The 23,728-nt window shown below is 41.0% G+C and overlaps 1 protein-coding gene across 1 annotated transcript in view; it reads right to left on the bottom strand.

Annotated features, from left to right (window-relative positions):
• KATNA1 (katanin catalytic subunit A1) overlaps positions 1 to 16,659 on the bottom strand; it is a 46,935-nt gene extending 30,276 nt beyond the window's left edge. The window contains exons 1-3 of the mRNA XM_077775996.1: positions 16,580 to 16,659; positions 4,523 to 4,697; positions 2,888 to 3,045 (exon numbers count right to left, since the gene is read on the bottom strand). Coding sequence (XP_077632122.1) covers positions 2,888 to 3,045; positions 4,523 to 4,684 — 320 coding nt within the window. The 5' untranslated portion in view covers positions 4,685 to 4,697; positions 16,580 to 16,659. The remainder of the gene's footprint in view (positions 1 to 2,887; positions 3,046 to 4,522; positions 4,698 to 16,579) is intronic.
• Between the last annotated feature and the right edge of the window lie 7,069 nt (positions 16,660 to 23,728).

The raw sequence follows: 23,728 nt of genomic DNA, 5'->3' as shown, positions 1-23,728 counted from the left end.
GCAGGTTTTGCAGAGCCCGATGCGGGACTTGAACTCACAAACTGCGAGATCATGCCCTGAGCCAAAACCAAGAGTCAGATGCTTAACCAACTGAGCCACCCAGGCGCCGCAGCAATAAAGTTATTTTTCAATTAAGGTATGCACATTGTTTTTTAAAGACATAGTGCTATTGCACACCTAACAGATTACAGTATAGTGTAAACGTAACTTTTATATGCACTGGGAAACCAAAACATTTACATGACTTTGTTGAACCCACAATCATTTCCTACATATGCCCGTATTTTATCATATTCCCAGGAGTGAACACCTAGAATCTACATTTTAATGAGCTCCCCAAGAGATCTTTGGGATACTAGAGTTTGAGAATAACTGGTATGGTAGAGAATTCCAGCTTTCTAATCAAATATATCTGGGTTCAGATTCTAGCTCCACCAATTATTAGCTTTTGGTAATAGGGAAAAGTTACTTAACTTCACAATACTTCAAGCTATCTTATTTGATATATAAAAAAAGAACATGGCTTATTTGAAAGGCTAATTGTGAATAAATGAAATGACACGTGTAGCCTCTAATAGTGGTTAGGACAGGTGGGCACTCAATATCTAGCACCTATCACAAAATACAATCAAGAATTAAGAATTAGAGGGGCGCCTGGGTGGCTCAGTCGGTTAAGCGTCCAATTTCGGCTCAGGTCATGATCTCATGGTTCATGGGTTTGGGCCCCACGTCGGGTTCTGTGCTGACGGCTAGCTCAGAGCCTGGAGCCTGTTTCGGATTCTGTGTCTCCCTCTCTCTCTGACCCTCCTCTGTTCATGCTGTCTCTCTCTCAGAAATGGAGAAGGGAGGGGAGGGGAGGGGAGGGGAGGGGAGAAAGGGAAGGAGGAAGGGAAGGAGGAAGGGAAGGAGGAAGGGAAGGAGGAAGGGAAGGAGGAAGGGAAGGGAAGGAAGGAAGAAAGAAAAAAGAATTAGAACGACACCGTGAAACTGAAAAACACCTGAACAATGTCTTAGTGCAAGGTTCTCAAACTGAGTAGGTGGCAAAGAACCCGCAAGTCAGTGTTCTTTACAGAATGCTAGGATCTATTTGCACATTTAAACCCACAATACAAACTAGGAAATCTATTATGTGAGTGAAACAGACAAGTGACATCCATTTGACACTTGCCAGTTAAAAAAATATGTAGTGAAACTAAGCACAACTGGTTGTGTAGAGCATTTCCAGAAATACCACCTTCATTTAAGTCCTATTTGCCAGCTCCAGGTAATAGGAACCTGGGGGGAAAATGTCAAAGAGAAACTGAAAATAGAGGACATTTAATCTCTTTTTTTTTTTCTTTCTGTGAATTAAAAAGCCCATTTGGGGGCATCTGGGTGGCTCAGCTGATTGGTGTCCAACTTTGGCTCAGGTCATGATCTCATGGTTCATGAGTCTGAGCCTGCACTGGGCTCGCTGGTGTCAGCACAGAGCCCCCTTAGGATCCTCTGCCCCCTCTCTCCTCTTGCACTCTCTCTCAAAATTAAATATATCTTAAAAAAAAAGAAAAAAGCCCATTTTTCAAGGTGCCTGGGTGGCTCAGTCCATTAAGCATCTGACCCTTGACTTTGGCTCAGATCATGACCTCACAGTTCATGAGATCAAGCTCTGTGCTGACAGCGTGGAGGCAGCTTGGGATTCTCTCTCTCTCCCTCTCTCTGCCCCTCCCCAACTCATATGGGCTCTCTTGTGCACACGTGCTCTCTCAAAATAAATAAACAGAACTTTAAAAAAATAGAAAATAGAGGGGCACCTGGGTAGCTTAGTCAGTTAAGCGTCTGACTTCAGCTCAGGCCATAATCTCATCGTTCATGAGTTCCAGCCCTGCATCGGGCTGTCTGCTGTTAGGCACAGAGCCCATTTTGGATCCTCTGTCTCCCTCTCTCTCTGCCCCTCCCCCACTTGCATTCTCTCTCAAACATATATAAACATTTAAAATAAACAAATAAATAAAATAAAAAATAGGGGTGTCTGGGCGGCTCAATTGGTTCAGCATCCAACTCTTGATTTCAGCTTGGGTCATGATCTCATGGTTCATGAGCTCAAGTCCTGATTCAGGCTCTGCACTGACTGCATGGAGCCTCTTGGGATTCATTCATTCATTCATTCATTCTCTCTCTCTCTTTTTTCTCAAAATAAATAAACTTTAAAAAATAAACTTTTTTTTTTAATGTTTTTTATTTATTTCTAGGAGAGAGACAGAGAGACAGCATGAGCAGGGGACGGTCAGAGAGAGAGGGAGTCACAGACTGAAACAGGCTCCAGGCTCTGAGCTGGCAGTCAGCACAGAGCCCGACGCGGGGCTCGAACCCACGAACCGCGAGATCATGACCTAAGCAAAAGTCGGACGCTTAACCGACTAAGCCACCCAGGTGCCCCAAAAATAAACTATTTTTTTAAAAAGCCCATTTTTCATTTTAGCAATTCTGATGAACACCAGTATTCTGTGATAGCCTGTTTGAGAACCACTGTTTTAGCCTAATTTCCTCACTTAACGTAAGAAAAATCTGAGGCCTAGAAAAGATTACATACATGCTTCTCCCAAAGCTACAGATAGTGGAAAAGATATACTGAAAGCCCAGATATTTCAGTTCCTAACCCCATGCTCCTTCCCTAAGATAATGTCTCCACTATTGTAAGCTCATTCACAAAAGGATATTTTGGCTTATTTCCACCTAAGATTAATTTATTGACATAGGTCATAGTTACATGATCCATAGTATAAGTGCTGTAAAGGGCATTCAGTAAAAAACTCTCTCCCGGTCCTGTCTCTGCCACCCGGTTCTCCTAGATATGACGAATGGTATCAGTTTCCTGTGCTAATTTGTTTCTTAAAAGGCCTCTACTTACCTTCGTTCAACAGGTACAGGCAAGGACCAAACCTCCCCCTCGGAAGCCGGAAGCTCATGTTGGGCAGCTTTCAGTGGAGTATTGTCTAGTTTAAAGCTTTCCAGTGTTTTCATGATATCTTTGACATGCTTAGCTTCCACATTTATTTCCTGCCAAACCTGGTTTCAGAGGAGAATAGGACTCTTTAAATATCTGTAACTGATGAATCACTGCCAAGATTAAACTAGGGCCATTTACTACAGACATTAGAAACCTCTATTTTGACATCAGCTATCATGTAAATCACACCCAAATATTCTGTCAAAATTTTAAGAATGGCTCATTTTTTGTTTTCAACTGCAAGACAAAGTGAATTAAATATTCTGAATAATTAAACCACGTTACTGAATTATGATTCATATTCAAACTGCATGATAAACTGAAATTAGCTATAACTTTCTTTTTAGAAAGTTTGATAAAAATAATGCTTTTCTAAGCTGATTCTCGAATGGTTTTTATAGTATGTAATTTAGTTTTAAAATTGTGAAAAGAATGCACTAATTTCATAACTCATAAATGGCCTGCAGCCCACGGTTTGAGAAATATGGCTTCAGATGAAAATGGCCCAATTCACACACAACCAAGATTTTTTTTAAGCATTCCTGATTCAATTTTAAAAATATATATATAATATACTGAAAAAAGTTGGTAATGTTTTGTTTTAAAACTAAAGAGGGGTGCCAAGCTGGCTCAGTGTGACTCTTGATTTCGGGGTTATGAGTTTGGGCCCCATGTTGGGTATAGAGATTATGTAAAAATAAAAAATCTTTAAAAAAAATAAAAAATAAAAATAAATGATTTAGTATGTTTATAAAAAAGGCTTAGGCTTTTAAAATAAGTCTCCAGCCTTCAAACAAAAAATTCTTTCAGTGACAAACTTAAGACTCTCTATGAAATAAAATATTTCCCTCTTCTGGTAATGTAAGGGACATGCAGAGGCAGATTTAGGGGAAAAGGTTTAAGTTTAAAGAGGATATTTCTCTTTTAAAGAAATTAAGTACAAATATGGAATACTATCAAAAAAGCAGTTTAGTAGACTCTTAGGGAAATATTCGATCTAGAAGACAAGCTCAAAAGACTTAAATTCTGTCGTATTTCTTTCCTTTGTGATATACTTGAACCATGTTAGAAATGCCACCTTCAACTGGACTTATAACTTCTACACTTTCCACCTGTAAACTTCTATTGGTCCTCAGTGACTAACGTTCCTCAAATGGGATTCAAATATAGTCTGCTTCGTAACGGTCTAGAGAAAGTCCAGAACCCATGAGATTCAGGTGTCACAGGCAGTTTCAACAACAGCTTAATAAAGTCCATTCTAATTTTACCAGGTAAAAGGTAAAAAAAAAAAATGTCAAAAATTTTTTTTCATCTCTTAGATTCCAACAACTATAATTGAGTAGAACTCATAATACTGATGATAGTGAATATAGACTATTACTAATATAATATATAAAATTTCAAGTAACATTATAAACAAACCCATGAAACAAAGCATACACTCTTCATGTCTAACTGCAAAAAGCACTGACAATCTCCACATCTCCTCTTCTGAGTACTCACACCATTAAAACACGGAGCAGCCAAGGTTCTCACCTGTTGCCATTTCTGCTGGAGATATGTATCTTTGACCGAATACAGATACTTGTTCATCTGGTCAAGAACTCCCTGATAATAGACCATCGCAGAGTCATAGTTCCCCAGCAATGCATATTCACGAGCCAATTTTACATTCTCACTAATCATAAGAAGACTCATGCTCAACTGTAAGCTAAAAAAAAAAAAAAAAGGAAAAAGACAAGAAAGAAATATTTTCATATTATAGGTCTCCTAAAAATAGGTTGTAATACAAAGAGTATTTTCCGAGTATACTTTCCAGGGCTCCTTCAAGATGCTCGCAATCACACACACTGCACTCTCCATCTCTGTATTTGCTTATGCCATTTCCACCTCTTCAGAGAACTTTCTTAGTTCTCACAGGGAAACCCTGATGTGTCAAATCCCAGCTTAGAGGGAAGCTCCCCCAGTATGTCTACCCTCTGAACTTCTCAGTTTGAAATAAACTCTCCACCTTCTAATGCCCCCTGGCACTTTAATGGGACCTTTCATATCAAGACACGTGTCTACTCTGAATTACAGTTACTGATATAGGTCTTATCTTTACTTGGAGAGCAGGATTTATATGTGAAAGATGTGAGACTGTACCCTCAGTGCATGACACACAAGTCTTACTGAACATCTGCAGAACAAATGCACATTGTCAGATAGTTCTGGAAGGCAGTGTGGAACAGCAGAAGGCACATGTGTTTTGAAGTTAGAACAATCTTGGTTAGAATTGTAATTCTGCCACCTCGGTCAAATCCCTTAACATTTCTAAGCTTCAGTTTTTAAATATTTAAAAGTGAGATAGTAACTACTTCCAAGACTTGCACTGTAAGGAATAAATGACTATTCAAAATACCTAGCATACTACATGATAAATAATAGGATGTCAACCTTCCCTGCATCTTCCCTGAAACTATCTCTACATGAAAACCAAGCACAGTCTGTATTAGTACGATATGGATATATGGATGTGGATATAAAGCATCAGAAATAGGCACTTGATGAACATCAGCTTCTTTAATGCTGACAATTATTACTATTCCTAACTGTACAGACCATGGTGTAGTTCAAAGTCTGAAAGATCTGCATTCTTTTAAGAGGGCAAGAAGTTACGGTAGTAGCTTTCAAAAAAAAAAAATTCGAAACACAGTGAAAGAACTGCTCAGAGTTCAAATGAATGAAGTTTCCAGGCTGTGGAACTAGAAAACACAGGAAAGCTGAGAAGAGACAGGTGTGTGAAGGACACAAGATCATTTTTTCTGGCTCCTTCTGACAGTGGGATACTCAAATAGATGTGTCTCACAGATGAACAGAGACAACTTCAATGTGGGGCCCTCTCTAGCTTAATCTAGCCAGAGGCGCTACCTAAAATTGTAGTTTTTGACCCTCTCTCCCTCCCCCACCCTGTCTATGGTTAAGGTCAAGTGATGCAACAGAGCTTAAGTCTGATAGAGACCACTATGGCTCTTATGTTCTTTATTATTTAAATTCTCTGTTCAGGGATGAGGTTTTCTGTGAAAAAGCATGCCAAGCAAAATTCTTGAGTTTAGTTGTAGATTGTTGAGCTAGTGTGCAGAGCAAAGAAAGTAATGGCAGACCAACCAGGAACAGCTAACAAACACTATGTGTTACATACAGAACCAGAAAGATTTTCTACCAAACAGACAAGAGAAGGTAATCAAATCTACACAGCCCCGAATTAGAGGACTGTATAAAGCAAGATTAACAGGAAACGCTGGTGGGCAGATAAGTTAAAAAACAGTACTGCTATCTATAGCAGAGCGGGAAAGGGAGGGCACTGTGCTCCCTGGGACAGAGATTACAGGGAGATGGGGTCACCTCGGCAGAGAAGCAGGGTTGCCAAAGTCACACCAAGAGCCTCAGGCTTCCATCCTCTGTCAGTCTTTGGCAGTTCTCATTCTCTAACCAGCCAAAGGCACAACTGCTGGGGCGCCTGGGTGGCTCAGTCGGTTAACCAACCACTTCAGCTCAGGTCATGAGCTCACAGTTCATGAGTTCGAGCCCCACACAGGGCTTTCTGCTCTCAGCACAGAGCCTGCTTGGGACCCTTGGTCTCCCTCTCTCTCTGCCCATCCCCCATTCGCGTGTGTGCACTCTCAAAAATAAAAAAATAAATATTAAATAAAGGCATAACTGCTGCGCCTCTACCCAGTTAGGCTTGAATAATACATTTCATGTATTATTTACTAAATCTTTACTTTTTTATAGACTTTTTATTTTAAATTTTAAATGTTTATTTATTTTTGAGAGAGAGAGAGGAGAGAGAGCCCAAGTGGGGAAAGGGCATAAAGAGAGGGAGACACAGAAGCGGAAGCAGGCTCCAGGCTCCAGCTATCAGCCCAGAGCCTGATGTGGGGCTCGAACTCATGAACTGCGAAATCATGCCCTGAGCTGAAGTTGGTTGGTAAACTGACTGAGCCACCCAGGCACAACTAGACTTCTTTTTAAATGTTTTTTTGTTTTTTTTTTTTTTTTGAGAAACAGACAGAGAGAGAGAGAGAGAGAGAGAGACAGAATGAGGGACAGAGAGAGAAGGAGAGAGAGAATCCCAAGCAGACTCCAAACTGTCAGTGCAGAGCCCGGTGCAGGGCTCAAACTCAGGAACCATGAGATCATGACCTGAGACGAAATCAAGTGTCGGATGTTAAGTGACTGAGCCACCCAGGTGCCCCTTATTAGGATCTTTAAACCCAAACATCTCTAATCTCAGTATCAGGTTCAATTCCTAAGCAGGGGGCAAATGAAGAAGTCAAGACAGCAACTAGACCCCTTCCTGAAAACCAATCCTAGAAGAGCCACAGTTACTTTGTAGAAGGTTGATGGATCCTAGAACTGAATATAAAATTCTGAAAAAACACTGAGATACCAGATGGTGAGTTCGGTCCCACTGTGTGGGAAGGTACAAGGCAGCTTGGTGGGAAATAGGGCCAGGTTAGATTCTTCTGTCTGTGCCTTTCTGAGGTCTGTTCTCCTGGCTCACCCTTGCTGACCCTACCCACACTTACTGCTGCAGGTCAGAAGAGCAGCAATGCAAGCCTGGTCCCAGATGGAAACATCACGACAAACCTAGGCCTGGATAGACAGGGGAGCTGATAAAAACAGAGGTCAACAGGACAGGTCTGTGAGTGGTCTCTTGCTGCCACTCTTCCATTCAGATTAGGCTAGATGGTAACAAGAAAGAGTTCTTAGGAAAATCAGCTTCCAGGCTGAGCATCCCTAAAGGCAGGATTGGGACAGCCCGCAGTTGGGACATCAGGAAATGATGAGGGGTGGTTGGCTAAGACAGCAGAGACTGAGCACACCCCATCACCGTAAGAAAGTAAACATAACAGAGCTAAGCCACCAATTCAAGGAGCTAGATAAAGACTAACAGAGCAGACCAAAAAGTACAAGAAGGGAGAAGATAAAGGGCCAAATTTAAATAAAAACAAACAAAGGGGCACCTGGCTGGCTCAGTCCGTGGAGCTGGAGCTGCTCCTAGGACTCTAGAGCTCAAGGATGTGCACTCAAACCCCTCACTGGGTATGGAGATTCCTTACAAATAAAATTTCTAGATAGGAAGGAAGGAAGGGAGGGAGGGAGGGAAGGAAGGAAGGAAAGGAAGGAAGGAAAGGGAGGGAGGGAGAGAGAGAGAGAGAAAGAAAGAAAGAAAAAGAAAGAGAAAACCTGAAACACTGGAAAATACTTAAAAAAAAACAAAATATGAGTCATTAAAAACTTGAGAAGCAAATCTTGGCAAAACTGATAAAGGAAAAGAAAAAAGAACATGAAAATAAATGAAATACAAAATGAAAAAGAGGAAATAACTAGACAGATACGAGTTGAAAGAAAATCGAATTTTTTTCTCCTTTAAAAATGTTTATTTCCTAGAAAATGAAGTTTTAATGAAAGACCTCTACCTTTAAAAAGATTCAGGCCCAGAGGATTTTTTATAGGTGGGTTTTACCTACCTTCTAAACAGAAAGTAATTCTAATCACATAAAAGTTGACTGAGAAAACAAGGGAAAAATTAACCTACTCTTTTAGGTAGTTGGGATCACCTCAATTTCAAAACTGAGCAAGAAAAATATAAAGCCCATTTTGCTTATTGAACAGAAATACAGAAATCCTGGGACGCCTGGGTGGCTCAGTCGGTTAAGCGTCCGACTTCGGCTCAGGTCATGATCTCACGGTTCATGGGTTCGAGCCCCGTGTCGGGCTCTGTGTTGACAGCTAGCTCAGAGCCTGGAGCCTGTTTCAGATTCTGTGTCTCCCTCTCTCTGACCCTCCCCTGCTCACACTGCCTCTCTCTCTCTCTCAGAAATTAAAAAAAAAAAAAAAAAAGGAAATACAGAAATCCAAAATTCCAAAACATTGAAAACAATGTTTCAAAACACACACACACCATCTCTGATCAAAAAGAATTATCCCAGGGCGGGGGAACGCTCCTGGCTGCTGGCTCAGCAGGAAGACCATGCAACTCTTGATCCTGGGGTGAGTTTGAGCCCCATGTTGGGTAGGGAGATTACTTAAATAAATAAAACTTAAAAAAAAAAAAAGATTTATCACAGGAAAGCAAAGATAATTTAAGATCAGAAAACCTATCCTTGGGGCAACCGGGTGGTGGCTCAAGTCAGTTAAGTTGACTTGATTTTGGCTCAGGTCATGATCTGAGCCCTGAGTTGGGCTCTGCTGTGTGTGGTGCCAGTTTAAGATTATCTCTCCCCTTCCCTCTGCTCCTCCTCCTGCTCCATGCAGTTCTCTCTCCCTGTCTCAGTCTCTCTCTCTGTCTCTGTCTCTCTCTCAAAAAAAGGAAAAAAGAAAATCCATTCTGATAATTCCTTATAATAATAGACAAAAGGACTTCATACAAAAACAAAGAGAATAAAGGACAATTCATGCATAGAAGGGAAAATCCAAATGGCTAAAAGTACAGATACTATTAACAGATGGAATGCAAATGAAAGCAATCAGAGACCCCTTTTACATTCACTGGATTAAAAACAAAATAGTAGCTTGGCTCCAGTGGCGCAATCGGTTATCGTGCAGTACTTATATAAACATAACAGTAAATCTAATAATACTAAGTAGTGTCAAGGTTTGGGAAAAAAGAAACCCTCGTATATAATGCGTAGACATAAACTGGTATAGTCATTTTGGAGAGCAATCTGGCTATAAGTAGAGAAATTACATATGCAAATATCCTATGACCCAGAAATCCCACTCTTCTGTAAATATTCCAGAGACTTGTTTTAGTATGTTTGACAGAACTGTCTGGGAAATCAAGGAGTTGGAGGCAATCAACCTATTATTCCCTGCTAGAGAAACGAGTAGGAAAATGTGGTGGATGCATACTATGGAATACCACGTAGAAGAATTTAAAAATAGCAACATGAATAGATCATCAAAGTACAGGGCTGCGTGATAAAAAACTTAAGACACAGAACAAGATCTAGATCACAATAGCATTTTATAAATTCGAAGTACATATACTATATAAAACACTCTTTTGTCAGGAATATAAACACATCCAAAAACATATATTAAATATATTAGAGTATCTTTGGAGGGTAAGATACAGAATATAAGTGGAGAAAGATGATGAGGGCTCAGGAAGAAACAAATAATACACACTACAAAATAAGAGTCCTGTATCAACACAGAACCACAGACAGCCTCTAAGATGCCCCCTGGTATCCATACCCTTGTGTAATCACCTTCACTTGAACATGAGCTTGTTAATAAACAGAATAAGCAAAAATTATGGAATGTCACTTCTGAGCACTGACTGTGACTTCCATCTTGCTCATGACCTCTTGCTGGCAGCTCTAAGCTGTCCTGCACAGAGCCTCACGTGGCCATGAACGGAGGGAGACCCCAGGCCAACAGCCAGCAAGATGCTGAGGCCCTCAGAGCCACAGCGAGGGAGGAGCGGAATCCTGCAGTAACAACGTAGGGGGCCTGGAAGCCGATCCTTCCTCACTTAAGTCTTGTTTGAGCTGATTGCAGCCGTGACTGACACCTTGATTACAGCCTGGGAAAGACTCTGAATCACAAGCACCCAGCTAAGCCATGCCCACAGCCTAATGAAACAAACTGTGAGATAGCAGTTTCTTGTTTCAAGCGACTCAGTTTTGGAGTAATTTGTTATGAAGCAATATAGCCATGAACTGACTCAAGCTTGAGCATCTGAGGTCCAAAAGAATAAGAAGTTCAATGATCTAAAGAGTGTTTCCACAGAGTCATGACCACTGTTCATATTTCATCTTGACAAGAGCCCCAGGCCTGGAGACCACAGCTCTGCTATGTACTGACAGATCACCAGTACCCAGAGCCAGCTCTGGCACACGGCAGTCAGCCAATCTTTGAGTGAATGAACACTGCCAGGTTTTTGTTATAACTACTAAGATTTCTTATTTTTGTCCAGTTCCTGACCCTCAGCACTCTCACATTCCTCGATCCTCAATTCTTCTGGCCCAGAGCTGTGTGATAGCTCCTGCCCTGAAGCTATAAATGCCCCACGGTGACACCCAGTCTGGGAAAATGTGAGGAGAGTACATCTGGGGCAGGTGTTGGCAGTAAAGAGTGGCTCTAGAGCAGCTACATATCAAGCCTCATGTCTTTTCCTTAACTGACTCCCTCCAGATCTTTCTTCATGTCCCCCTACTAAAAAAAAATCTAAATCAAGTTGTTACTTATATATAGGTGCCTTCCCGTACTTTTTTTATTTTTAAGGGCCATGATTCAATGTCCCAAAACTCTTAGAATTCACTCCAGGCCTTCAGTGAAGGTTCTGTGTTATAGATACTTCTAGTCAGATAAAATTCCTTAGCATCCAATGAATTGACATTTTCTAACAAACAGATGTAAAAGTCAATCCAAGGCCACATTAAAAATGACCTGAAAAATTCTTGATTATCAAAGAAACAATGTGTTTACTGAAAATAATATCAGAGGTGCCTGTGTGGCTCAGTTGGTTGAGCATCTGACTTTGGCTCAGGTCGTGATCTCACGGTTTGTGAGTTCGAGCCCCACATCAGGCTCTGTGCTGACAGCGCAGAATCCTGTTTGGATCCTCTGTCCCTCCCTCTCTCTCTGCCCCTCCTCCACCTGCACACTCTCCCTCTCAAATATAAATAAACAGGGGTGCTTGGGAGGCTCAGTTGGTTGCACCCCCGACTTCAGCTCAGGTCATGATCTCACAGTTCATGGGTTTGAGCTCCACATAGGGCTCTGTGCTGACAGCTTGGAGCCTGATGCTTGCTTCAGATTCTGTATCTCCTCACTGTCCCTCCCCTCTTGTGCTCTGTTTCTCTCTCTCAAAAATAAATATTTATTTTTTTAATGTTTTATTTATTTCTGAGAGAGAGAGAGAGAGACAGTGTGAGCAAAGAAGGGTCAGAAAGAGAGGGAAACACAGAATCCGAAGCAGGCTCCAGGCTCTGAGCTGTCAGCATAGAGCCTGACACGGGGCTCGATTCCACAAACTGTTAGATCATGACCTAAGCCAAAGTCAGACGCTAAACCGACTGAGCCACCCAGGCACCCCTCAAAAATAAATATTTAAAAAATTAAACAAATAAACATTTAAAAAATGTCTTTAGTTGACTAAATGTGAGACAAAAATAAAATTTCCTATTCTTCTAGTAGTCTCTAAGACAGCCTTCTCAATTGAATGTCAACACTGCAAATTTATGAGATTCTCAAATTTCCAAGAATATTACCTTATCATTGCTAAAACTACTCTATAGGAGTACAGAGATGGGTCTACCTAGCACAGTAGCTAGTAATTTTTTTTTATTTTTTAATGTTTATTTATCTTTGAGAGAGAGAGAGAGAGTGTGCATGAGCAGGGGAGGGGCAGAGAGAGAGGGAGACACAGAATAAGAAACAGGTTCCAGGCTCTGCGCCGTTAGCACGGAGGGCTCAGACCCATAGACCACGCACGAGATCATGACCTGAGCTAAAGTCAGATGCTTAACCAACTCTGCCACCCAGGCACCCCAATATCTGGCAATTTTTGAAGAAATTAATATATTTGAAGAAAAGCCTACAGACCAAATTTTAACCACCATGAGCAGTAAAGACTATCTACTGGTTCAAGTAATAGAACACTTATAAAAATGAGATCGTCCATGGGGCACCTGGGTGGCTCAGTCAGTTACACATTCAACTCTGAGTTTGGGCTCAGGTCACGATATCACAGTTTGTGCGCTCTGCACCAACAGTATGGAGCCTGCTTAAGATTCTCTCTCTCTGTCCTTCTGCTCCTCCTGCATGCTCGCTCTCTCTCTCAAAATAAATAAACTTTAAAAAATGTTTTAAAATTTTAAAAAATGACATTGTCCAGAAACTCAGATTCTTGAGTACACATCATCAAAGAGAAAAATAATCGTAGGTGATGCCTACTTATCTCACAAGCTTTTCCTTTACATTATCCTATCAGAAACAACCTCTTCTTACATGGCTTGTGCATTTACTTTAGCCGATGACTCAATCAATTTATTTAAACTAAGTAAGATGCAACGTAAAATTTTAATTCAAGTAACAGTCAAAACTTTTATTTTATTTTTAAAGTTTATTTCTTTATTTTGAGAGACAGAGAGAGAGGGAGAGAGAGAGACTCTCAAGCAGGCTCCGCACTATTGGCACAGGGCCCAACTTGGAGCTCAAACCCATGAACTGTGAGATCATGACCTGAGCTAAGATCAAGAGTCAGACGCTTAACCAACTGAGTCACCCAGGTGCCCCCAGAGTCAAAAACTTTAAAAAATAAAAAACAGTACAAAATTTCTAGCAAACTTAATTTTGCTGTGGGTGTGGTATCTCCACATAGAGACTTAGAGTATCTTTTTCTCCTCCAGGATTAGGGAAAAGAAGCGATCAAAGAGACAGAAAAAGAATAGGGAACAGATGCAAACATCTGAGTTCTAAGATTCCTCCTCCCTTCCAAAACAACAAGTATGGGGACTTCCCTATTCCACACCTAAAAAGAGGAGACCATATCCACTTGTTTTTAAGTTAGACTGGGCTCCACTAATAATTGCAGTTTTTACTGTAATGTGCATAGGTCAGTCATTCAAGAGATATTTACAGGGGACCTACTCAGTTGCAAGGAATTGCACAGAAGACCCCCCCCCCCAAAAAAAAGAAAGAATTAAATCAGGGCTACCAGGTGGCTCAGTCAGTTAAGCATCTAACTCTTTTTCTCACAGTTTGTGGGCTCAGGCCCTGCATCAGGCTCTGTACTGACAGCACTGAGCCTGCTTGGGATTCTCTCCCTCTCTCTGCCTGTCCCATGCTCGTGCTCTCTCAAAAATAAATAAATAAACTTAAAAAAAAAAAGAATTAAACCTTTAAAACCATGAAGTTTAGTAGAAGGGACATCATCTGATCTATCCTAGGTGTTTTTCTTTACTTAAGAGAAGGAAACAAGCATAGCACAGGCTAAAAATTCAACATCAATGTTAAAAATATTTACCTGTAAAACTGATGTCCTAAAAGAAAAACAGATTGTCAATCATACATTTTCTTAAAGGCATTTCAGTAAATCAAGTGTGTGTAACTTTAAAAGTGACAACACACTATTAGGCAACATTCAGAATGTTCATCTCTGAGATATAAGAACAACTATAATGCTAATTGACAGTCACTAATGATTATGAAAAAATACAATAAATGAGTGACCCATGACCAATTACAGCATGGTATACATTTTTCTTACCTTTACAATCATCATATGATTAACACTCAAGACACATGAGAAAGTTATCAAAAGAGTGCCATAAAAAAACTGCTCAGGAAAAAATAATACATATGTATGTATTTGGTAAACTTTCTCCCAGTTTACCCTGAATAAAACAAAAAATAAATGAATGAGTATAAAAATTAAAATGTAACTTAAAAGCTATATTCAAGTTGTGGCAATAAAAAACCACAAGCAAAATCTATTTAGCATGTTACCGACACTGACCATATAGATTTGATACACTATCTTCTTAACCAGGCAGTAGTTAAAAAGGACCCAAAGCACTGTTGTAAAGGGAAATTCAACAATGTTAGTACAGTAAATTCTACAAGATCCTCTAACCCTTAGTATTTGTCAGAACCATGACACCAGTTTCAAAAAATATGATGCAGATAGGTGCACATCTACCCCAATGTTCATAGCAGCACTCTCCACAATAGCTAAAACATGGAAAGAGCCTAAGTGTCCATCAGCGGACGAATGGATCAAGAAGATGTGGTTTATCTATACCATGGAATACTACATGGCAATGAAAAACAATGAAATCTGGCCATGTGTAGCAACATGGATGGACCTTGAGGGTGTTATGCTGAGTGAAATAAGTCAGGCAGAGAAGGACAAATATCATATGTTTGCACGTATAGGAGGATTAGGAGGAACTTAACGGAGGAACAAGGGGGAGAAGAAGGGCGGAAATGGTGGGGGAAAGGGAGAGAGGCAAACCATGAGAGACTCTTGAATGCTGACAAAAACTGAGGACTGATGGATGTGGGGGGAGGGGGGGATGGGCATGGAGGAGGACACTTGTGGGGATGAGCACTGGGTGTTATGTGGAAACTAATTTGAGAATAAACTATTTGTAAATAAATAAATAAAATTTAAAAAAAGAAGCCAATAAAAAAATATGATGCAGAATCTGTTGTATAACATGCCTACTATTGAATCTGTAAAATGTAAAAGCTTCTCGAGTAACCAAAGCCACAGAGGAGCTTAGCTTTCCACAGTCTAGGAATGTTGGAAATAGATCAGTACTCCCCCCACACCACCCCCGCCCTTTTTTAAGGCATGATTCAGGCCACAAGTTAATAGCAATAAAAATAAAGCGTCCTGCCACTATTTCTGTGTGAGAACTTAGTGATTACAAAAATCAGCTCCTTTGGAAAAGATAATAGGGCTGTACAATGAGACTTTTAGGCCTCTGAACTTTACAAGATTCTTTCTCACCACCGGGGTGTTCTATCATTGTGGCAAAGATCTATCGCACACATTCTAAAACATTAGGAATGTTTCCAGCAGTAACTAAAGGTCTGATTTCAAAGAGAAACACATAAATGAATGCTTTGAAGAGAGAAAGATGCAACATTGTGCTGCTGGAATTTAGTAACTGATATAAAAATGGCACTTGGCAGGGGCGCCTGGGTGGCTCAGTCGGTTAAGCAGGCGACTTCAGCTCAGGTCATGATCTCACGGCTTGTGGGTTCGAGCCCCACATCAGGCTCTGTGCTGACAGCTCAGAGGCTGGAACCTGCTTCGGATTCTTTGTGTCCCTCTCTCTCTGCTCCTCCCCCACTCCTACTCTGTCACTGTCTCTCAAAATTAAATAAACATTAAAAAAATGTTTTTAAATGGCACTTGGCAGTTAAAAGAGAAAATTATTTTTTATTAAATCAGGGCTGAGACTATCCACTGTTAGCCACTTAAGTATCCACGTTTATCTCTAACTCCGTCACCATATAATATCCTATATGAAACAAATGTTTAGAGGGATGCCTTTCCTGAAAGGTATCAACTCTAAACAAAAAGGGCCAAAAGCCTCCCAGAGCACGGCTGGCCCCGGAATAAATAAGAAAGAATATCCTCAACAATATCACACCAACCTAATAAAATATAAGAAAAGAAGCTGCATCCCCATGTCACGGCTTTCGAGGTTTTTCAGGGGTTAGAGTTTGGGGACGGGGGCGCGTGTTATGGATTCGGGAGAAATCGGCTCAAAAAAGCGAAGAAAGAAAATCAGACGATTTTTCTTTCCGGCCAGAGGCTTCTCTCATGACACAGGCCTAGAAACGGGATGGCCCAGCGCCCCCCAAAGTCCTCGGCTGGACAAGATTCCTCAGGCAGGGGAACCGTCACCTGAGCCACAGGTGTCAGCGACAACACCACAGACCTCAGACGTCGGCGCAGGCAAGGGCAGGCTCCTGCAGGATGCGCGGCGGGCTCCCATCGTCCGCCCTGAGTCCTCGCCGAGCTGGCCCCGGGAGTCGGGGGTCCGCAGAGCGCCGGGCGGGAGAGGGAACACTCACCTGGGGCTGCCGAGGCTCCTCGGGAAACCGCCCACCGCCAGGCGGAGGGGAAGGGCCGTGCGTGGCTCAAGGCGGCGAGGAAGCAGNTAGACCGGGGCGCGCCTGCGCAGTGAGCGCCGCCTCGTGGAGGCCGTCGGGGTGGGGGGAAGGGGCGGTGAAAGTTGAAAAGGTTGAAACTGGTAGCACGTATCCTACTTCGGTATTTTTTTCGAGGTTCGCTTTTCCTCCCATTTGGTTTTCTCCACACGCCTCAGAAGTCAGAGTATCACTTTACAGGTGAGTGTCTAGGGCCAAATGCTTTGCTTATGACAAAGCCAGTTTTAGAACCAAATACCCAGAATTCGACTTGAGGCGCTTGTCATGACATAAGATGAATAACATAGGGACTCAGTAAAGAAAGATATTCGGACTTGGCTGCTAGTGGAATTTTATTCTCCTGAATTATTTTTTTTGGTCATCGTTTTAATACCACCAGGTAACACATGATACTGTGATGTTCCACTCCCTCCACAAGGTGGAATGAGGCCCTAGATACGTTTTCCAGTAGGAGTGCATGGGAATTAAGATTATAATCTTAAAACATCGAAGTAATTTAACACAGATTTATATGAAGGCAATTCAAGGGAAATATATCCATTTAGTCCATAAATATTTATTGAGCAATTACTATGCTATTGACACTGTTGTAGGCATTTGAGTAAACAGTGATCAAAAAACCAGAATGTCTTACGGAGCTTAAAGTCTTGTAAAATTCTCAACTGAGTAGAAAATAATCGTTTTTGCTGTGGTGGGTGGGGACGCCCTTGTAAGGGAGCACAGGGAAGATACATATCCTAGTTAGGCTGAATCGACCTTCCCTCACCTTTTATGTGTGCAAAGTTATGTTGAATTAGAAAGTCCATTTGTACTTTTAAAACTTCTCAAAACAAAATGAATACATATTATATGATTCTGTTTATATGAAATTCTAGAACAGGCAAAACTGATCTATAGTAATAAAAAGCTGATCAGTGTTTACCTGAAGCTGCTTGAGGGTGGGAGGAGGGAGAAGAAAGGATTAGAGTTCGTTATGGTTCCACAGATGTATATACTTATTAAAACTCATCAAAGAATACGCAAAAAATGGATACATTTTATTTTATTTTTTAACTAAGCTTTGTGTCTGGCAAGATCCTCTGGGATCCAGAGTGTATGCCCCACCACCGACTGAGCTAGTCAGGTGCTCCAAAATGGATGCATTTTATTGTACAAAATCATACCTCAATGAAGTTGATTTTTTAAATGCTTATTTTATTTATTTTTGAGAGAGAAAGAGAGAGTGCAAGCAAGGGAGTGGCAGAGAGAGAGGGAGACAGAGAATCTGAAGCGGGCTCTGCACTGCCAGCACAGAGCCTGACATGTGGCTTGAACTCAACAAACCGTGAGATCATGACTTGAGCGGAGGTCAGCTGCTTAACCAGCTGAGCCACCTGATTTGTAAGGTAAAAAATAAATAAGTACATAAACTTCCAGACTGGCTTACATTCACTAGTTCCGTTTCTTCACTAGTTGTACTAGTTAGGGAAGACGAGGCTAAGCTGTAGTAGCCGCTAAATCAGAGGTTTCAAACAATAGGATTTGTTCTTTTAAAGTATAAACATTTACCCTTATACCAAAAAAAGGGTTTGGTTCCAGGAGAAACTAGTTTGTTGGTGTATCTAGATGATCCAAAAGGCTGGAGAATCTGGAAGTAAAAAAAGAAAAAAATGTACTTGAAAGCACTGTCCTTTGGGGGCTCATTCTCCTTAGGGCAGCAAAATGTTGAAAAAATTTACTAGCTCAGGGGCACCTGAGTGGCTCAGTCGGTTGCGTGTCCGACTTCAGCTCAGGTCATGACTTCACGGATCATGGGTTCAAGCCCCGCATCTGGCTCTGTGCTAACAGAGCCTGGACCCTGCTTCAGATTCTGTGTCCTCCTTGTTCTCTGACCCTCCCCTGCTCATACTCTCTCTCTCTCAGAAAAAAAAAAAAGTTAAAAAAAAAATTTACTGGCTCAAAAATTATATTGAGAGATCAACAAGAGGAGCCATTATAGGTTGGGGAAAACAATTTGAGAACAGATGACACTAAATGTGGCTAGATTAATAATTCTGAAGTTTCCTTCGGATTATAATAGAACTCTGAGTTTACCAAAGGGGCTATAAACTTATGCTCCTTTTAACATGATTTTTTTTCTCATTTACTCTGTATATTCATAGAAGAGTGGATGCAGGCACTGGGACCCTTAGCGGTGGGGAAAAAAATGAGATAATTTGCACAACTTCTGCCTGGATATGACAGCTGCTACTTCTGCCCATATCTCATTGGTCAGAGCAAGTCATGTGACCAAGCCTGACTTCAAAGGGATGGAGATGTGCAACTCTGCAGTGCGCTCTGAAGGAGAAAAAGAGAATTTGTGTTCCACAGTCATGACTACTACACTAGCCATTTCTTCTTTTACAGGGTGGCTTCTACAACCACCAGCCTTCTATAGTGATTGTGTCCAAACTGAGACTCAGAAAACTATTTATTATTATCACTCATATAATAATAATGAATAATATATATTATGTATCATATAATAACATGTGATACTATATATCATATAATAATAATAAATGTTCAATAGGCAAAAGAGCCATTGAAAGTTTTCAAATGAAGGCAAAAGTCATAAAGCAAATAGGAAGATTAATTTGGCGCTATGAGTAGGAAGGTTTGGAGGGAGGAAGAAGATTGGGAGACTTACAAGAAGTGAGGTGACCTAGAATTACACTGGAAGATAGTTCTAGAAGAAATAAATACATTAAATCGTTTTTTAATTAAAATTCTTATTACATATTATTTTATCTATTAAATTGAAATTTAAAACAATTTCCATGTCATCAGAGAAATCTAAAAGGACGTTTCGGACCACTTTATTAATTGTATTCACCTTGTCAATTGCATCTGGTAGTCCTTCTCCACATCAAAAATTTGAGCCATCTCTTAGAATACAGAGTATACATATGAGAAAATTCTTTTTTTTTAATGTTTACTTTTCAGAGAGAGAGCATAAAAGCAGGAGATGGACAGAGAGAAAGAGAGGGAGACGCAGAATCCAAAGCAGCCTCCAGGCTCTGAGAGGTCCGCTCAGAGCCCGAGGCAGGGCCCGAACTCACAAACTGTGATCGTGACCTGAACTGAAGTCGGACGCTTAACCAAATGAGCCACCCAGGCCCCCAGAGAAAATTCTGACCATGAGTAAGAATACTGAATTTTTAGATTCCGTCACAGTATTTATAGTAACAAATGGGAGCAGATCCCCAATGGTGTTCATTAACTTTATTATACACATTCTTCCTAAATGATCGCTTCCATCACAGTCCTGCTACTCCGAGACTGCTGGATGCTACAGGGAAAGGAAAAAAAAGCACACCACCATGAAGACTGATGCACAACTTTGTAACCTCCAACCCAGCTGAAACATTTTTCTGCATGTTTCACCTCAGTTCTCTCTGTTACTTTTGACATTGGTTATTTCAAACTTTCACCACTTTCCTCAAGCCAGCCACCTCCCCATTTCTGCCCTTTCAACAAATCACTACATCTCCACCCCGAGAGACAGTAGAAACTTTTGGGTTAAAATTCCCTCAACTTCTACCCGAGGCCGAGAATGCCATCTGGCCACCAAATACTCATTTTCCTTAGTAACAGAACCAACCTTGATGAAATTGGGCCATCTGGAATAAGAACTATATTTGCAGACTCTCGTGCAGCTGGGTGTGGCCATGGATCTAACGTCTGGCCAGTAGAAGTGTCATGTAGAACTTTGAGGAGAGCACCTTAAAGGGAGGGCCCCTGAGACTCCCCCTGACTCCCTCTCACCATCCCCTCTTTTTGTCAGATTAGAACAGGGAAAAGATGGCAGAGAGTATGTATAAGTAACCTTTAGGACAGAAGCCCTAGGATGAAGGTAGCAGAATTGAACAGAGGAAGTGTGGGCTGATAGTGGGAACGTCATACCTGCTGAGGACTGCCAACTCAGATACTGTATTTCTAAGCAGTGATTGTTCGGATTTTATGTGCAGCTAAACCCAATCCCAGTACTTTTACCCTCCAATTCACGCATGTCTCTACTTCATACTTGCCCTTTGGTTTTTGTCTCCCATTTCAGTGAAAGTGAATCTTCCTTTGTCTATGCCCACCCAGGTCCCTCACTTGAACATAAAAGATTGTTTTTTATTCCACTTTGTGTTTGTATTTATATGGCTTGAAACTCAAATAATACAAAAAATTACATAATGAGAAGTCTTCTTACTATTCTTGCCACCCTAGAAATCCAGTTCCCATCCCCAGGGATAATCAATGATATCAAATTCATTTATTACCTTCCAGAGATCCTTTTATTATACATGCAATTAAATAATACAATTTATTGGCCCTCTCATGAGCTTTCTCATCTCTGCCAGTTTATGTCTTTAAAGGACATTCTCTTTTTATTATTTCTTTTTTTTAATGTTTATTTATTTTCGAGAGACAGAGACAGAGCACTAGCAGGGGTGGGGCAGAGAGAGAGGGAGACACAGAATCTGAAGCAGGCTCCAGACTCTGAGCTGTCAGCACAAAGCCCGATGCGGGGCCCAAACTCACCAACTGTGAAATCAATACCTGAGCCAAAGTCGGATGCCTAACCACCTGAGCCACTCAGGCGCCCCTCTTTTGGTTGTTTCTTATAGCTTCTATTTTCTTGTTGGGATTTCCTATCTTTGTATTTGTTATGAGAATATTTTTCTTTAGATCATTGTGCATAGTTATAAGAGCCACTGTACTGTTTGCCACTTCCAGAAATTGGAATAGGATCTCGGGGCTGACCTCCACTGTTTGTGTTTTCTTTTGAGACTAGGTCATATTTTTTATTTCTTTGTAGGTCAGGTAATTTTGAAGTGTATCCTGGATATTGGATATGTTATGTTTTTTATATATATATATTTAATGTTTTATTTTAGGGAGAGAGAGACCGTGTGAGCAGGGGAGGTTCAAAGAGAGAAGGGGATACAGAATCTGAAACAGGCTTCAGGCTCTGAGCTAGCGGTCAGCACAGAGCCCAATGTGGGGCTCGAACCTACAAACTGTGAGATCACGACCTGAGCCGAAGTCAGACACTCAACCGACTGAGCCACCCAGGCGCCCCGGATATGTTATAGATACTCCAGTTTAAATCTGTGATGTATCTCTGGAGGTAGTGTTATGTTGGGTGATTGTTGTTAAGCAGACAATTAATTTGACTTGATCCACTTTCTGTTGGGCAGCACCTCCAATACCAGTTTAGTCCTTTTGTTCTTGGATTCTTTCCCACAGATGTGTGGCTAATGATTCAGCTAGAGATTTGGGCCTTTCTCAGGCAATGTATCTTGAAAATTAGATACTCATCTGGTGCCATTCCTCTCTGCCAAGGGGTGAGTTCGATCCAGAATCTGCCTGCTCTTGGTTCCACTCAGTATCTTTGGGTGGGTGTTTTTGTACACCCAGAGTTTAAAGTAGTCATAATGGTATAAAGTAAGTCCAGTAGGAGCTTACTTGGGCCATACGAGAAGCAGAATCCACTTATCTTTCAAATAAGTCATTTGAATGCTAGTTTAGCTAATACACTTAAAGGACCTGAAGTCAAAGAATAGTTAGAAAGTTATTGCAATAATTCAGGCAAGAGCTGATGAGGGCCTCAGTCCGAGTAGTAACAGTGGGGCTGAAGATGATAAATAGGAGAGAAATGCATGAGGTAAAGTAATGGAGTTTCATGACTGATTGCATGGGTGATCAAAGTACAAAATGACCTCCTTAAATTGTTTTGCAAATCAGATTATACACTAATATAAATTCTATACTATATTAATCTCTCTCTCTCTCACACACACACACACACACACACACACAGAGTATTGTTTTCCTTTTCTCTAACATTCTGTAGTTTATCAGTCCAGGCTGGACAGACAGCCCCACATCAGTCATTCAGGTAACCAGGTTCTATTAATTTCGTTGATCCACCGCTAAGGTGTTTTCCTAGTGCTCACGATCAGTATAGTCACCAGTCTGTCCATGTTCCCTACTGTGGGAAAAAGGGAAAGAGCAAGTGGAAGGCAAGCAACATCAGCTTTAAGTGTAGGACCTTTAAGTGTTATCACGTATGCTTATATCCCAAGGGCCAGTCCTGTAGCCACACCTGATTACAAGGGAATATGAAAAACATGTGGTCTCTTACAATTCGGACAGGGATGGCAGCTCTATTCACAGCAGACAGAATGAGAGAATGGATGGTGGGGGGTGGGGGAACAAGAGAAGCAGGTGTCATTAGTCAGCCACTCTGGGAGCTAAGTACCCATGAGAACCCCTTTTCCACCACAGAGCAAATGTAACCCCTCTCCTGGGGAAACAACTCGAAGTTCCACCCAGATTCTGAATCCAGCAATATGTTTCAGAACTCTGGATCTTCTAAGTAGGAAGGAGAGAGTAGATATTAAGGGGGACAATAACTGCCTATATTTCAGACATAAATTTGGTATCTTTTCTCTGCCCTTCCCACACATAAGCAGATAGGATTTGTGTGTGTTTGGCTTTGGCATAACAAAGTAGAGTCACAAGCATGCCAAACAAGGGTCTACAGGGTAGTATAATGGATCAGAGGAATAATCCAATTTACATCAACTATACAACAGCCTCATGTAGACCAAATACAATTTTATAAAGAAGTGCAAACATGAGGATAAAGGACACTAAGAGTGATGGTAATGCTTGAAAAAGGAAAAACAAAAATTAAAACTGTGTTCATCTGTATGAAGTTGATTTAAGATATAGTATCAACATATATGTATTTTCTCTGGTAGGCAATCATGAGATAAAGGACTGTAAATAAAGGAAGACAGATTAGCCAACAACTACATATTGAAAAAACTTTTAAGTGGACTCAAATGATACTGAGGAATTTAATTAATTACAAATGTATAAATCCGTGCAGATCTTTTTTTAATTTTTTAAAATGTTTTATTTCTGAGAGAGCGAGAGAGAGACAGCATGAGCAGGGGAGGATCAGAGAGAGTGGGAGACACAGAATCTGAAACAGGCTCCAGGCTCTGAGCTGGCAGTCAGCACAGAGCCCAA

Source organism: Crocuta crocuta, unplaced genomic scaffold (assembly GCF_008692635.1).
Source record: "Crocuta crocuta isolate KB4526 unplaced genomic scaffold, BGI_CrCroc_1.0 scaffold25, whole genome shotgun sequence".
Classification (NCBI taxonomy): domain Eukaryota; kingdom Metazoa; phylum Chordata; class Mammalia; order Carnivora; family Hyaenidae; genus Crocuta; species Crocuta crocuta.
This window is presented reverse-complemented; position numbering and strand designations above follow the sequence as displayed.